We start from the raw sequence: 16,837 nt of genomic DNA, 5'->3' as shown, positions 1-16,837 counted from the left end.
CTGCGGTATTTTGTTCAGCTGCATGAATCCCTCTACTGAAATTCTTGATCCCTGGGACAGGGGTTGAAGCTCTATGGTGGGACCAATATGGCCATATACTATTAGTTAAAATGTATTAAATCTTAGAAAATCTTCTTCTCTACTCCCACACATGTGGGCAAAAAACTGAATACATGGTTATGATGTCCACAAACTTATAATGTATTGAATCTTCTTCTTCACTCCCACATGTATTTTGGAAAAACCAAATTTTGAAATTAATGGTTCCTGGGTCAGTGGTTCGGCGGTAATGAAAATGTATTGATTAAATAAGTATTAAGTAAATGTACTATCGAACTTGAGAAAGATAAAGTCAAATATTGTAAAAAGTTAAGTTGTTAATTGCATGCGTTATTATGTTCACAATGTCCTGACGTTAAATTGTGAAATTGACTGCCCAAGCCATAGGAATTAAGTTGAGGTTTTTATTTTGGGGGGGTGGGGTAATTAGGGTAATTATGTGGGCTTTTCCTTTGCATTTTATACTTGTAATAAGCTGTATGCATAAATGGAACTGTGATTATTATAAAAGATTGACTATTGAAGGCCTGCAGACTTTAGACTTCAAAATTAAGCTTAGAATTAAGCTGAAAATGCAAACACGGTCTGGTACTCAGGTGACCATAAGGCTTGTGGGCCTCTTGTTTTTATAACTCAACAATGAAATTGTTGAAAATACTAGGCATATGAATATTTTCTATTTTAAGAATGAAATGACAACACTGCTTTTACTGGATGTCACCCCTTTACCTCTTGGTGTGGAGGATGCAGATGGCAATTTTATTGAAATTGTTCCCCGAAACAACACCATACCCAGCAGAAAAAGCCAGGTCAGTGAGATTAGTTCAGGGCTTTGCCTGAAACTCTGGATTCTTACTTGAATTTTATATACGTGTAAAATTGCAAGATGCATAATTTATGTACACTTTGCAGATTTCAAAACTTTTTACTTAATATTGACAGATCTGTACTTATTAATAATCAAACTTAATGATAAAATATATGAGTTAGCAATTTTATGTTCTCGCAATTTGATGCAAAATGGTCAATTCACAATTACATAATTATAAATATTATTATAAATAAATTTTTAGTAATCAGTGTTATGGTTGCAGTTACTAGGGATGAGCCCTAGTTATTATTTGATCCAGCTGCGGGATGCATGCATGTTTCTCACTTTAGATCAAAAATATGTCATGTATTAAATTTTATATTTATCAATATAATAATGGCCAGTTCTTTTGATAGGCTTCAAGTATGCTAAACTGATTGTACAGTAACTGTAATGTAATGGTTTAAAAGTTTAAAGCACACTCAGATTAAAGTTGTGGTAAATAATGAGAATACCATAATGATTCAATCTTAAAATGAACTAAGCAATCTTGTTTTATCAAGTGATCATGTTTTGCAATTTTAGTGGTATAGGTATGTTCAAAAATTTAACTCAATAATTACCTTTCTGGAATTCACCTTTGCCTTTTCTTTGAATGCCAGTTAAAGAGACATGCAGGTGACTCAAACTTACATAATTATTTTTTTGTAAAGATTTTTCATAAATTCAAAAAATTGGGAAGAAAGATAATCATAGCTAAGTTATGTGCATTCATCTGCACCTGAATGCAAACAAAAAATGTAATTTGAATGTCGTAGAAAACGAAAATTACATGATCCAGAATGGTTTATAGTTTACATCTAGCGTCATGTGAATTTCTTCAACATCCATCTGTGATATTGGTTGCCAAGATATACATGTACCTTTGTTTGAATACAGCCGCCCTGTTCCTTTCTCGGGCAATCTTTTTCTTTACGAAAAAACCTCGGTCTACTGACTTTTCGTTTTTCGTGGCTAGACTCCATGATTGTTTAATATGTTGTATATGCGTAATTGTAGAAGGAGGCGTGAACAATATTTACTGTTGGGCCAACAAGTAATTAATATATTTTTATCTGTAACAATTGAATTTTTACTTTATAAAACTTGTAATTTTGTGAAACTTCATATGTTCAGAACTGAACAAAATTTACAAAAGCCACGGTGACCTAAATATTTTGTTTTATCCAATTCACTTGTTTTTGCATCACCATGTCTCTTTAATATATTAATCATATGATTATTTGACTGTAATATGCCATTGAAGAGAAAAACTCAAAAACACATATCATACAATATGTGCAATGCATGTACTACATATACATGTATCCTGTATTAGCTAAGACACCCAACATTAATTCATGGTTTAGGACCCCAATACTTTCATACTTTTATTCTTTGTATTCTTCAGGCTTTCACATGTACTGATGCTGATCAGACTATGGCTGATATTCGAGTATATGAGGGCTGTTATAAAGAGGCCAAAAAGAACAACTTCCTGGGAAATCTACAGATTGTAAATAAACTAGTTTTAATATTAATCCAAACAGATTTTGTGTAAATGCATCAGTTGTATGACTCTGCTATTCTTGTTACAAAGTTTTGTTCTTAATGGAAATAGAAAGCAACTGAATCCAAACATCCATCTTTTGTCTGAAGTTGTTGAGACATTTGTTCAATAGATTTTAACATCAATTAATATTCAGTCGGCAAATGTATTCACAAGTCAGATATTATTTTAAATCAAAACTGTACAATATTTATGAAAAGGAAAATATTGGAGGCACGACTGTGGGCAGCACTTGGGTCACTGTTACCATCGACATTGATGCAAATGGTATAGTGACCGTGACTGTAAATGACTTAGAATCAGTCAGCCTGGGTTCATGTGAGTATCTTGTAGAAAAATGAAGACTAATTACATGAATCTATTATTTTCCTTGCATACCCTGTTCATCCTCAAGAGGCCATATAAAATGTCTCTTTCATGCATTTTTAAAGTGTATGATCAGTGCTCTCTAAGAGATTGGAATTAATGAGAATTTACTTTCAAATTGCTACTGGTATAGTCATTATTTTCCATTTGAACAGTTACTGTAAATGAAGGAAAGAGAAACTTAAGCCGGGAACAAATAGAAAAAATGGTTGAGAATGCAGATAATGTCCAGTTTCCAGGCAAGGTAAGCAATTGCTACGGCTAGAGCCTGGAAGAAATAGCTTGTTGCATAAATTGTAACCCCAATACTTTTGTCAAATTCTTTCCATGAAGATATTAAGGAATGAGTTGTTTAATAGGTGGTAACTATAAGGTCATTGGGTGAAGGATTTTGATGTACCAAGTAGTATGTGGAAAGTGCATATCCTTGGACTAGCTAGTTTTCTTTATTGAATTTCATTGTCTCAGTCCATGCAGTTCAATTTTGGTAGCAGCTCTCACTCTAGCATGGAGTGTACTTGTGTTAAGCTTATGACTTGGAGAGACCTATAATACATTGTTTAGTAGTACTGTTAAGTGATAGTAAATATACTAGACATTTTGTTTCTTGCATTGTTTGAAAAGTTATATGCATTGCTTCAACCCCCCCCCCCCCCCCCCCGAACAAATTCTTCTCATCATGATAGAAAAAAAATCTTTGGATTATGCCATTGCATGTAGGTTTGCCGTTGCTATGTTTGACTTTATTGTCTTTGAATATAACAGGGGTGTTTATAAAATGTACATGTATATTCAATAAACACCATCATTAAAAAAAAATCATGACTAATGTCCTCACTGTGATCTTTAAAATGTTTAATATGTAGATTTCACCAAGAAGATTGAGACTACCAGCATTACCAAGTGGACTGACAGAAAAAGGTAACTGTAGACTCTACACAATTCCTTTTTCTACTGTACCTGTAGAAGCACATATGATGCCATACATACATATATTTCTATTGACTGATGTTCATTAATTTCTGTCTTACATTGGCAGCACTGGACGACATCAACAGCTATGGTATAGGGACATCAGTCAGCAACATCAGGAAGAGGTCCCCCAACCTCAGCCTCTCCTCTCTCAGATCCATGTTCAGTATCCAACAGGTATCCATTTCTCTCTTCCACTCCTTGGCTTCATTTCTTATACAGTATTTCAACTTTTTATTAAGAAGTCTACATTTAAGTCTCTCTATATTTATGACATACATTGTAGAAGGAGTTTTTCTATTTGCAAATGTTTTGGCCCGTCATAAATTACCCCAGACTTATTTAGAAATAGATACACTTCTAAATAATACAGTTATTTGAAAATTGTTTTGAATTTGCCCAGTCTTAAATTCCCAATGACAACAGGGTGAAAGGGGTAAAAATAAAACAGAGCAAATACATGTACTATATTCTCCTATATACATAATATCTAAAAAAAATTTACTTAAAAGTTTGTGGTTTTTAAGGATTTTCAAATATCAAATTGTCAACAAGGGCATTGCAAAACGGAGCATCCTCTCGCGACATGACTTGTTGTAGGGGGAAATCCATTATTTAGGAAAAAAACGTAAATTTTTTAATCAAAATTTAGTATTTCTAAAAACAACTTTGAATTCATAATATCTATTTTATCCTTATCCCCAAGCTTTGTGTTGTATAAATTGGGGGAGGGGGAGATACATGTTCGTGGTTGCACAGTTTTCCTATTCCTAGCAGAAACTCAACACATGTACACATATGCTTTAAAGTTAAATAATTTAGATTCATTAAGTGACATTCATTTTTATAAAAGAACGAAGCTGAAGATCTAGCGATTTGTAGCCAGCTCTGATGGACAATTCTAGTTGCTTGTGGTATGTCAACCCATAGTACATGTAGTAGATATCTGTCAAAGTCAATTGCTTGTTTTGATGTTGATCGGATGACTTAGATTTGTTGCCCGCTTCAACTTTCACTTATGGGCAATCTTCTAACCCTCCAATACAACAAAACGTTTGTTTTTTTTTTACTTTTGCTAGATAAAAATCCCAAAATATCAAGTCGTTGATTTGAACTGCATACAGTAGCTATTTACTTAAGGTCGTACGTAAAATTACCGGAAATGTCTATTGTCAAGTCATACATAAAATTCATGTTTTAACTTTGCTTTTTTACGATAATTTAAAAAATATTGAATCAACTGACTTGGAAATCAATAGGGTTTGTCCTTTTACCATGCCAAAGAAGTGTACAAAGTTTGATGAATACTCATTAGAGGGTTTTCTTGGAATTTTGCTAAAGAGCTGACAATAGACACACACATACATACACACACACGCACAGCAGCCATGCTATATCCCCCTCGCAACAAGTTGCGCGAGGGGATAATAAAGTCTCTTATACAATAGTAAGGTAGCTGACACATGCATCTATGTCTTTAAGATCAATTCTATGTAAGAATCACTGATTTATAAAAGGCTCTGGCCACGCATAGTCACCAATTTTCCTTATATTTCATACATGGACACACCTAGGTGTAAAACGCAAAAAACCACTAAAAGTTGGTTGCTGGGGGTAACCGTTGCCATGGTAATCGAGGCTAAAGACGGGAAAATAGCAAAACTTACCTACTTTGAAGGCATATTAGAAGGTTTTGCCCACTAATGTAAGCTATCAAACACATAAAACAGCCTTTGTCCTATTTTCAAGTCTTTAGTTATATAAGAAAATTGATGGAGAAACCAATACTTTTAAAATGTTACCATGGAAGGAAACCATTACAAATTTTTAAAATCAGTTTTCTGCATTTTTTTAATAAGCCGAAATGGGAAACTGTTAAATTTTTACATCCATATCAATGTCTATGCAATATATATTTTATTATGAAAATTGACATCCGTTGCTATGGCAACAAGGCCAAAAATTAAGAAAAACTGAGAAATTAAAGATGATTTGGGTATGCTTTCATTCCTGATTTTAGAATTTATTTGCAATTGTTTTAGTTGGAACTTGTAAAAATATATCTAAATTTTCATTATACACCACACAAAGTTTTGTTATGCAACAGAGAAGTGTTGTTGCTATGGAAAATTAAGTTGCGTAAAAAATCACACAGAAATTCTTACTTTTTGAAAAGTCCATAGCAACGGCAGTTATTTTTAGAAAATTTAAGATTTTTTTTAAGTGTCATTGAGATTAAGGACATACTTTATTTTTTCTCACCATTTGATTTTATATATCTATTCATTATAAGTGAATAATATCCATTTAAAGATGCCTAAAAATATTATAACTTTCCTTATTTTTAAGCTTGTTACCATAGCAACGGTTCTCAATTTTCATATTTAAATTTCAAATTTCACAATCATAATAGTGTTAACCAAAGATTCCAAGATTTGCACTTTTTATTCAAATTAAATGAAGAAAACAGATTTTAAAATTTCTGTTTAGTAACCATGGAAACGCTCTTAAAATATGCGTTTCTCCATGAATAAATTTCTTTCTTTTGAGAATTGACAACTATTTTCAATAATATATTCTACCCTGGAAACCCCAAGATCTGCACATTACTCACAACATGCTCTCAAATACACATTAAAATGCCATTTTTACATCTTTACCCTCAGTTACCATGGCAACGGGACCACATAGCAACAAACAAATGGTGTTAGGCTTATTTACTCATTAAAGTGTATCAAATTGTCAAGTATGAAAAAAATCCGTGACTATGCGTGGCCACCGAATTTTGATTCTTACATAGAATTGATCTTAAAATTGTTAAAGTCATACATGTAATTATATATAAGTCATTAAAATTATGTCCAACAGAACAACTTATGGAAACTTGATAAGAGTTTGGAAGAAACTTTTGGAATTGATACAAAGAAATGCAGGGACATTCTACAAAGAGCTGGTCTCCAGTCACTGGGTAAGTATTTGACAATAGTGTAAATATTGTATATAGCTGTGGGAGTTATCTCTCTTGACAAAGTTATCATTTCATTATAAAACTCACCATGAAATGTAATTGAAAGATAATAATATTTAAAAGGAAATAGCTTCATTTAAATGGGTTTTTTTTATAGAATTTTTAACATAAAGGGTATGTAGTTGAGAGGTTTTATAAACTTGACAGAACAGTCATGAACTCACAGTTAAAAATCTTGCCCTCATTTTGATCTTTAAAGTCAAGTTTACCGTTGCATACTTACTGTTAAAAAATTTTCAGAGTCATAATTACATGTATATAGGCAATATTTTCCACAATTAAAAACTTAATTGCAATAAAAATTAATATTCATTTGCCAATGGTTATTTGTGAGTACAATGTACTACTACAGGTCAAAAAGTCTCGGAGGAAATCAATGAAATCCTCTCCTCTGCACTGGCCCTGGTCCTCATACACAAAGTAATTGCCCCAGAGTTATTCCCCATGGATTTTTCCAATCCAATTACGATTGCGACAGCGTTCCTAATGGCAGCCAAAAAACTGGATGGAATGACAGCCATGGGCGACATTTTGCCGTTACTGAAGACATCAGTGGACACGTACATAGCCAAGAGGCAGAAATACGACTGGGTGTGCGGCATGCTGGAATTAGGTCACTCTTGGGAGGAAGCGGCCTGTAAGATGCTGGGGTATACACAATCCTCTGTAAGGGATCCAGGACCCGTGTACATACCCGTTATGTAATCAACAAAATACATGAAGATTTTGACACGGATAATTCATTTTTTTGTTACTGTTAAAAGGTTTTTTAAATGCAGAAAAATCCATTTGTATTTATAACATGTACTGTATATTGTTTGTATTTATATACATGTACTGTATATTGTTTGTATTTATAACATGTACTGTATATTGTTTGCCTGCTAGTAACCATTGCAAGATAATTTACTGATGACATTAGAAATAAGAATTGGTGCATGGACAATATGCCTGCATGTATATAGACTGTACATGTTGATGAAATACGTACTTTCTCTTGGAAATCCCCCCCCCCCCCCAAAAAAAAATATAATAACACAATAAAAAAGACTAACAAAATAAAAAAGACTAGAATAAGATTAAAAAAATCAATTGAAATTGACACCAAAAAAAAAAGATTTTCAAAATACTGTGGTACCATGAAAAAAGGGCTACAGTGCTCGCCTAAAACCTAAAGTGAATTATTAAATGTTAATGATTATATTTGAAATGAATATATATAAACTCCCCTTATATTATGATTTGAATTATCTAATCAATGATTAGCAATAACACAGGCTTGGTCAATATTGATTAACAGCTTAAAAGTGTGGGCAAGGCTTGCTATTAAAAATCTTGAACCAGCCATTACCAAAACTTTACCTAAATCTCCATACAGTACCTTGTACATATACTCGCCTCATGTAGTTGATTAAAGAGGCAGGGTGATTAACAAATTAATTAACCATCACGCCTACGCTTGAATACGAGTAACGATTCCTTTGCAGCCATAAGGCTTTTAGCTTATAATTTAAATGAAAAAAAAATCAAATATACCAGTATTAGTGTTAAAAATATTGAATATCTTTCTACATGTATATTTGAACATAGAACTGTTCTTCTCAAGGAGATTTTTATAGCAGTTGTGTAAAACATTTACAAATTAACATCCAGCCCACTAATGTACATGTAGTGTATAATTCTGTAGACATTACACATAGCAACATACATATATTAGTGTATATTTACATTACCCAGTGTCTTTGCCTGTGATAACACTACGTATCGATTTTGTACTATATAACCCATAATACAAATGACGCCAAAATGAGGCGCCAGCGGGGTTTGTTTATTTTTATTTAAGTATTTGATCGTACGATGGCTAAAAATTATATAAATATAAATAATAAGGAATCATTCTTTGAATATTATGAGGTAATAATTTCAGTCGGGGCGTGATCAATTATTGGATTTGATCACGCTCCGACCAAAATTATCACCTCATAATACTCAAAGAATGATTCCTTATTCCTTATATAGATTTTGACTGTGATATGCATGTTCTAACTGAGCACTTGAGTGTGGAAATCTCCACATGGTAAAATGGCCAATATATTATTTTTTCAAGATATCTTACATGTCGCTATGTAAATAATTATATTTATTAAGGAAAGCTTTCTTTAACACTACATTTATCATTTATTTGTAATTTAATAAAATTTTAATATGAATCTATTTAAGGGGCAGATATATAAATTCTAGCATTTTGAACTCTTCAAATGTTAATGAAATCAGCTGTTCATTTTTTTTTATTAGAGATGGAATTCATAATACAACCCAGCAATTTTTTTTATACCACTGGCAGTTATTTTGTTCGATACAAACGGTAATTTTCTTCACACCAATTTCAAATTTTCACAAACCAGTTTTATTAATACAAGAGCTAAATATTGTAAACACATAAAATTGGGAAAATAAAATGTTAACTCAAATTTTGACCATACTCCTTTAAGATTTACCAATTGTTAATCAAAAAAAATAATTGTTATTAAAAAACAATGTTAGTGCCTTTACTTTGGACAATTTTGTCTGTTGTGCACAATTTTTCTTTAAAAAAAAATAAAGTTGATGAATAGTTTTAAAAAGTGTTGGCGTCTTTTTTTATATATATAACTGTATATTTCATATCCCAGTAAGATGGATGAACTCTTGGTATTTAATTTCCAAATCATAAGTTCAAAGGAATTAAATGCCCCATTCTGTTAAAAAAAAAAGATTTTTATGTTGACCAAGAAAATGTTTTCCTAACAACCCTCAAGACATAAAAAATTCCTGCATCTATATTTCTAAGAAATGAATGAGGAAACGCCATATGACCTACATCTGCTGTATTTCTGACAAAATAGGACTGATCTAAAACGAAAACCAGGTAAATCCTTGTTTTGGCGTGACACTAGGAAAAAATCAAAGGCCTGAAGGGCCTAAGAATCAACTCGCTGTGAACATGTCAATATTTTGTTGTGTTTGTTTTTATTACATTGTTAGTACATGTAATACATAAAAAAAATTCTGTCTTTTGTAAATAAATTAAATATAGGTGAACAAAGATTACAGGGCTCATTGTGGCAGACATCACCTTTATGGGACCAGCTTTATCATATTAAATTATGTGATAATAATATTTAGATATCCTATTTATTTAAAAAAATATCTTTCATGATTCATGATTTTTTTTTATCTTTGATATGTTGTAGCCAGTGATAATAAGATACTTCTATACTTAATTCATGATTATTTCAAATTCTGTGTGTTGAAAGCAGAAAAGGGTCAATAAATGTCTGATTCCTGAATCAACTCGTGTCAGTACTTTCAGTACTTTGATTTAACACGTTCTGTTGACATTTCAATGATAGACTGGCAATGCATAATATCGTAGGATAGAGACAATTAAAGGACCTGTCCAGTAAATTTTAATGACGAAGAAATAGGAGCTTTTTGCATTATATCCCACATTATCAATTCATGTTTGTGCTCAACATCCACTCCAAGAGATCCGATGACCGCAAAGTTCTTATTGCTTCGCGAGCTAGGTTTTATTTAAAATAGATTCTACGCTTAATATGGAACAAGGTTTTCACCGTGTAAGTTGTCGAATTCATGGGCGGCGATTGAACAAAAACTACCTTGATTTGTTTTATTTTTTAAACATCAAGAAAAACTATTAAAAATATATGTGTAAAAAAAGATAAGATTGTTTAACCATTTCAAATTGGAAATCACGCAAACAAAAGAGGTTAATGCATGAACTATTTTCATTAGCGCATGAATAATGTAGTGCAAAATTTTCGCAGAAACGGCTATGATAACAAGGACTTGCTCGCTTCGCGAGCCGACTCAAAAATCAACTGCATTAAGTCTTTTTTTAGTTTATTTCTTTATTATGTTGTAGCAAGTTCTGTTTTAATTTTGTCTACTCCTTGTTTGAGTTTGTCTGCGGAGATCAACAACACAGTCCGAAAAGCCTCAAACTGGTCCTCTGCATCCCAGGAACCATCTACCACCGTGTCGCGTTCCGCCTGCACCGAGTACTGGAAACTGGTTTCACTCACCTTCAAAAATCAAAAGTTATTTTACTTAAATATGTTACAATAGTTTTCAAGAGAAACAGAAATATCATGCTGTTAAATGTTGGGCATTTGTGATGGTATATGATGGCACTTAAGCTCAGCAATATTTATCAAGAATTAAAATTTTTGCAATGATATTTCTTATTCAGAGTAGACATCAGTACAGAATTTCTCGTCATGACAAAAATTGCTGAAATTATATACCTATATGAACAATATGATTACAATCATGTTCATCCCAGAAAATGAGAATACATCACTTTAAATTTTGAATTATGGAAAAAGAATTTTTACTATAAATTTTCTCTTTAACACTTTGTTTAATTTTATATACACGATATACCTCCTGTAGAAATTCTTCCTCTGCATTAGTGTAAAACAAGGGACTGTTCTTCTGGCCTTTCTGTCTGTACGTTTTACATACAAGAATGTAGTAGGCAAAGTCATACTTCATTTTCTTATTTTTGCATTTCTCCACTTCTTTTCTAGTTGAAAAAAATAAACAATATATTGACATTCATTTTTTCTAGTTTTTATCCTCCTAAAATAGATCCTTCATGCAATACTGTAAATTCCTAATTAAACGTGAGGAATTAATATCCGTGTAAAATTGCTGGAAGCACGTCCCTCGCAGATTTTAAAATCTCGCTTTTATTTTCTGAGAGTTAAGAATTATAAGAGATTAGGATAAAAGTTCTGCATTCGCGATTTTATATTCTCGCGTTCTGATACAAAACACCGGGATCGCAGAATTAAGTACTCGCGTAAAATAAGGAATCTTGTAATACATATGAAAACCAGACTTTACTTAAACCAATGATACAAACATGGGGAGAGATATCTGTGGGAAGGATGTTAATGTATTAAAAAAACCAGTCAGTCTGACTATACTTACAACAATGATTCAAACATGGGGACAGCTAACTGTGGGGGGATGTTGATGTATCTCTCACTGACCAGCAGCCCCACATGGTGGCCCCCATCATTGAGCACCTTGCTAAATCTTGGATCCCCTCCACACTTCTGACACTGATCTATCAGCATGGAACGGACCTGCTTCACGCACTCCATATCCTGACAACAGAAACAGTACCATAACATTATTATTATCCTGGTAATAAAAACAGTATCCTAACATTATTCAGGATCGTAGCTGCAGGACCGTAACTCCCAAGTCTGAAAAAAATTTTGATTGAAAACCTGAGAGGTACAGTTCCTTACATGTTAAACAAGAGGCCAATTGGCCTTAACGGTCACCTGAGTAGCATATATCCAATACACAAACTTGTCATGGAGTCTCATATATGCATCTAATTAATTAGGTTTCATACTGGAGTAGAAAAATTATAAATTTGTAATGACAACCACATTTAATTCAAAAAGAACTGTGAAACCTATAATTTTGGTGAAAAACTAAAAGATCTGGTCTACAAAATAATGAATTTAGTTTTCCTTTCAGGTGTGTGGGAGTAAAGAAGATAATTTTTTAACGTTATATGCATTAACATCTATACATCCATTTTGGCCCTGCCCTAGAGTCAAAACCCATACCCCAGGGGACATGAAAATTAAAATTTCAGTAGAGGACTTTCTGGTAAACATAATTATTAGTCGGTTTTTTTATACAAATGTGTGAGAATAGAGAAGATTTTTAAACATTATATGCATTAACACTTTATTGCCATATTGCCCCCCCCCCCCTCATGTCCTGAACCCCTGACCCAGGGGCCATGAATTTCACAATTTAGGTAAAGGAGATTGTGGATATCATAACCATGTATTCAGTTTTTTGCCCACATGTGTGGGAGTAGAGAGGAAGATTTTTTAAGATTTAATACATTTTTACTATTTGGCCATATTGGCCCCACCCTAGAGCCTGAACCCCTGACCCAGGGGTCATGAATTTCACAATTTAGGTAGAGGGCTTCATGGACATCATAATCATGCATTTAGTATTTAACAAATATATATGAGAGTAGAGAAGAAGATTTTCTAAGATTTAATACATTTTTACTATTTGGCCATATTGGTCCCACCCTAGAGCCTGAACCCCTGACCCAGGGGTCATGAATTTCACAATTTAGGAAGAGGGCTTCATGGACATCATAACCATGCATTTAGTTTTTAACAAATATATATGATAGTAGAGAAGAAGATTTTCTACGATTTAATACATTTTTACTATTTGGCCATATTGGCCCCACCCTAGAGCCTGAACCCCTGACCCAGGGGTCATGAATTTCACAATTTAGGAAGAGGACTTCATGGACATCATAACCATGCATTTAGTTTTTAACAAATATATATGATAGTAGAGAAGAAGATTTTCTAAGATTTAATACATTTTTACTATTTGGCCATATTGGCCCCACCCTAGAGCCTGAACCCCTGACCCAGGGGTCATGAATTTAACAATTTAGGAAGAGGGCTTCATGGACATCATAATCATGCATTTAGTTTTTAACAAATATATATGGTAGTAGAGAAGAAGATTTTCTACGATTTAATACATTTTTACTATATGGCCATATTGGCCCCACCCTAGAGCCAGAACCCCTGACCCAGGGGCCATAAATTTCACAATTTTGGTAGAGGGCCTCATGGACATCATAACCATGCATTCAGTTTTTTCCTCACATGTGTGGAAGTAGAGAAGAAGATTTTTGAAAATTTGGCTTTTTTTGCATATTTGGCCCCGCCCGTGGCACCCCAGGGGTGGTAGAGCCATAAATTTCACAATTTAGATTCTTCTTACCATAAAGATGCTTCACACCAAAAATGGTACGATTGGCCTGGTAGTTTTCAAGAAGAAGTTAAAAATGTAAAATTGTTAACGCACGACGACGGACGAAGACCAATTGCAATAGGTCACCTGAGTGACTCAGGTGACCTAAAAATTGCAATTTACAGCACACAAATATTGTTTATTGTTTGGGACTGCTTTTCGATTAATTTTCAGTTTCTGTTGTTATGTACCAGGGACTTCTATACGTACATGTAGAACGTTTTACTGCGATCGAACCGAGAATTGGTCCCTGATAAGGGCCAGTAATTTTTTTTAGGGATAAGTATATTTTGACGGACCACTGGTCCTACTGGCCTTAAGTTTTAAAAGTTTTCATGAAGACTAATTTCATCCATGTGTAATGAGTCCACAGTGTTAGTGATATTGTGTTGACCTCTGACCTTTTTTGTTTGTGACACTGATAACTGAAGTAGTGTAATGTTGTGTTGACCGCTGACCTTTTTGTCTGTGATGTTGATAACTGAAGTAACAGCGAGGACTGGGTCATCTTCTGCCATCTCCTCATCATCCTCATCTTCTTCTGGAACATAGGATTGCTAACGGGAAAAAATCATCCATCAAGAGATGCAACAAACTTGTTTAGATATCAATAATGCATGTATTACTGTCTCAACAAGTCACTCACACACACATGTTGTATATGGTTTTATTTGACAACAATTTAATCTACTTATGATTTAATTGACCGGATAATAATGAAGTGATGAGCAACGGTTTTACTTGTACTTGATTATAATGTTAAACGTGTTAAATGTGAAGGAATGCTTTTCATTATTCTGGTAGTTAAATCATTAGAGTTTTTTCAACATGAAAATCTGGAATCAATACTGCAGAATTGTAAGAGTAAAACAGATCTGATGATGTGACCTTGACTTTGGTCAAATGTCCTCAGGTCAAGGTAACAATTCAACTTAAATGCCAAGTTGAAACTATGAATCTGATGTTTTTAATGTAAAAAGCCTGGATCTGACACAGAAATTGAATGAATAAAAAGACAAACATAGATGATAATTCCAATCACAGTTCCTATATACCTGTCAATTAACTTTGTATAAATGGATATAAATTCATTTTTTTAAATTAAAAATTATTTCAAATATTGCTGACCTTTACAACACTACCAACTTGTCCTTGGGAAATAATGATGTCTGCCATTTCTGATAGGTTAATGTTGGCTTTCAAAAATAACTGAAAAATAAGAGCATGTGGAAATATTTTATCTTATTCTCTGGCTGTATCTTCCAACATCACAAGCAAAAAAAAGAAAATAAAGAGGTTTGCTAGAGCATAATTCTGCATACCGCTAAATAACATTTTTACTGCATGAAGAATAGATAATAAGTTTTAATGACAATTGATATACTGACACACATGTATCCCCTTAGCATCAATTTACTGTAGATTCCTATTAATATGTGAGGAATTAATATTTGCATAGAATCGCGAGGAGCACTTTTCGCTACTATTAGACAGATGTAAAGTAAATGCAACTATGATAAAAATTTGGCGTTCACGATTTTATATTCTCGCGATTTGATGCAAAAAAGTTGATTCGCAGAATTAAGTACTCGTGTAAAATAAGGAATCTATGGTATATATATATAATTATATATTATACATGTAATATAAATTATTAATTTATATTACTTGTAAATACCTGTTGTAAAAGGGTTCTAATTCCATGGAAATCACTTCCCTCGGGTACTCTTGCTTCGAAATCAACTTGGATCTCCTATAGAAAACAAAATTAACAATGGTAACCTGAAAGGTCTTCATAGATAGCATTCCATATATACATACAGATGTAAATGTATTACCAGGTTAATAATTTATTATTCCCCCACATACATTTGGTTTGAACACATTTTCATTGTACAAAATTATATCTGGGATAGGACAGAAACTTAGACCGCCCTCAGGCTCTCCTATAAATTATATATTACAATACAAATAATGCATACACTTACGAATTCTTACATGTCAATAGTTCAATATACCAGGTACAAGACCACTCACTCGACAAGGAAGTATAATATTATTGTACACAATTCTTTATTCCATTTAACAAATGAACCAGAGACCAAAATCATTTTGAAAGTTTACAATTAAGTTAAATAATTAAATTTTGAAAGAGAAGCAATTTAAATGCCTCCAAATATATATATGGATATACCTATTTTACATATACCTACTGTAACTAACAGGTTTATCTGTCGACTGCTACCAACTAAATGAGTGTCAGTTTTGTTCACTTAAACTATGCTTTTCTGAGTAGAAAGCAAATTTATCAACAAGCACATGACTCATACACATCTTTTATTTTTTTTCTTGAAGATGACGTATAATTTAAGTTTTGATTTTTGTTATCAAATTTAAATAAGATGAATGACAAGTAGTAAAATGGTGTTTGAGAGAACATCTACTACTGTATACTGTGTAGCGCAAGAGTAATCTATTTTACACTGTGGTAAGTACTGTACAGCATTTTCACCACCAACTTTGGGTGTAAAATCACTAACAGTGCGTTGGGCCCAGCTTGTTTGAATAGGAGTCACTGGAGGGTGCAATTGAAATTTTCCAAAATATAATTTAAGAACGTCATACAACATTTCTTTAATTCATTTAATCGTAATGATATCAGTACTAAACTCAATAAGTCTTAGTCTTCTGTTCATGTGCTTTACTTTAAAATCAAACTAAACCGATACGAGGATGACCGAGGAAACGCGGGTTAAACATGTGTCTTGCACAACACAGTGAAAAACTGTATTATTTGGAATTATACCTCTTTGATCTCCATCTCTGTGTCCTCTTCCATGTCTTCTGCATCACTATGATCCGACATTTCATCGTCTTTCGCGACATCTTCCACTCTTTTCTTTTTTGAAGCCATTTTCTTTCTTTTTTTTCTTCTTTTTATCGGGAAACTTTAGATTTCTATCAATATCGGAACCCCGAACCCGATTTGTATTTAAAATCAAAGTACTGACAGTATCTAAAGACGAAGTAATGGTACAAGCGTCAATTTGTTTACAAATAAAAAACTTGTAATATGTAAAATTATTACCATAATCTCTAG

At 33.0% G+C, this 16,837-nt stretch overlaps 2 protein-coding genes across 6 annotated transcripts in view; one reads left to right on the top strand and one right to left on the bottom strand.

The window, feature by feature from the left end:
• Positions 1-7,861, top strand: part of LOC105321916 (protein mono-ADP-ribosyltransferase PARP4) — a 41,752-nt gene extending 33,891 nt beyond the window's left edge. For all 5 annotated transcript variants that reach the window (XM_066071895.1, XM_066071896.1, XM_066071894.1 and 2 more), the window contains 8 exons: positions 747-869; positions 2,322-2,426; positions 2,681-2,798; positions 3,002-3,090; positions 3,713-3,767; positions 3,886-3,995; positions 6,687-6,786; positions 7,199-7,861. In XM_066071895.1, the coding sequence (XP_065927967.1) occupies positions 747-869; positions 2,322-2,426; positions 2,681-2,798; positions 3,002-3,090; positions 3,713-3,767; positions 3,886-3,995; positions 6,687-6,786; positions 7,199-7,551 (1,053 nt within the window). In that variant the 3' untranslated portion in view covers positions 7,552-7,861. The remainder of the gene's footprint in view (positions 1-746; positions 870-2,321; positions 2,427-2,680; positions 2,799-3,001; positions 3,091-3,712; positions 3,768-3,885; positions 3,996-6,686; positions 6,787-7,198) is intronic.
• A 2,878-nt stretch (positions 7,862-10,739) lies between these two features.
• LOC105348716 (protein BCCIP homolog) lies at positions 10,740-16,705 on the bottom strand. Its single transcript, XM_011458263.4, has 7 exons — positions 16,544-16,705; positions 15,416-15,490; positions 14,866-14,946; positions 14,196-14,294; positions 11,848-12,026; positions 11,296-11,437; positions 10,740-10,934 (listed from the first exon to the last, which is right to left on the bottom strand). The coding sequence occupies exons 1-7, from the start codon at positions 16,649-16,651 to the stop codon at positions 10,764-10,766; spliced, it is 855 nt and encodes a 284-aa protein (XP_011456565.3). The 5' UTR covers positions 16,652-16,705; the 3' UTR covers positions 10,740-10,763.
• Between the last annotated feature and the right edge of the window lie 132 nt (positions 16,706-16,837).

Source organism: Magallana gigas, chromosome 9 (assembly GCF_963853765.1).
Source record: "Magallana gigas chromosome 9, xbMagGiga1.1, whole genome shotgun sequence".
Classification (NCBI taxonomy): Eukaryota; Metazoa; Mollusca; class Bivalvia; order Ostreida; family Ostreidae; genus Magallana; species Magallana gigas.
This window is presented reverse-complemented; position numbering and strand designations above follow the sequence as displayed.

Excerpts from the sequence above, each read along its gene's own strand:
- LOC105348716 (XM_011458263.4), bottom strand. The coding sequence starts at position 16,651 with ATGGCTTCAAAAAAGAAAAGAGTGGAAGATGTCGCGAAAGACGATGAA. Across the intron at positions 15,491-16,543 it reads CAGAGATGGAGATCAAAGAG|GAGATCCAAGTTGATTTCGA; the intron begins GTATAATTCCAA and ends TGTTTTCTATAG. Across the intron at positions 10,935-11,295 it reads AGGAAGAATTTCTACAGGAG|GTGAGTGAAACCAGTTTCCA; the intron begins GTATATCGTGTA and ends TGATTTTTGAAG.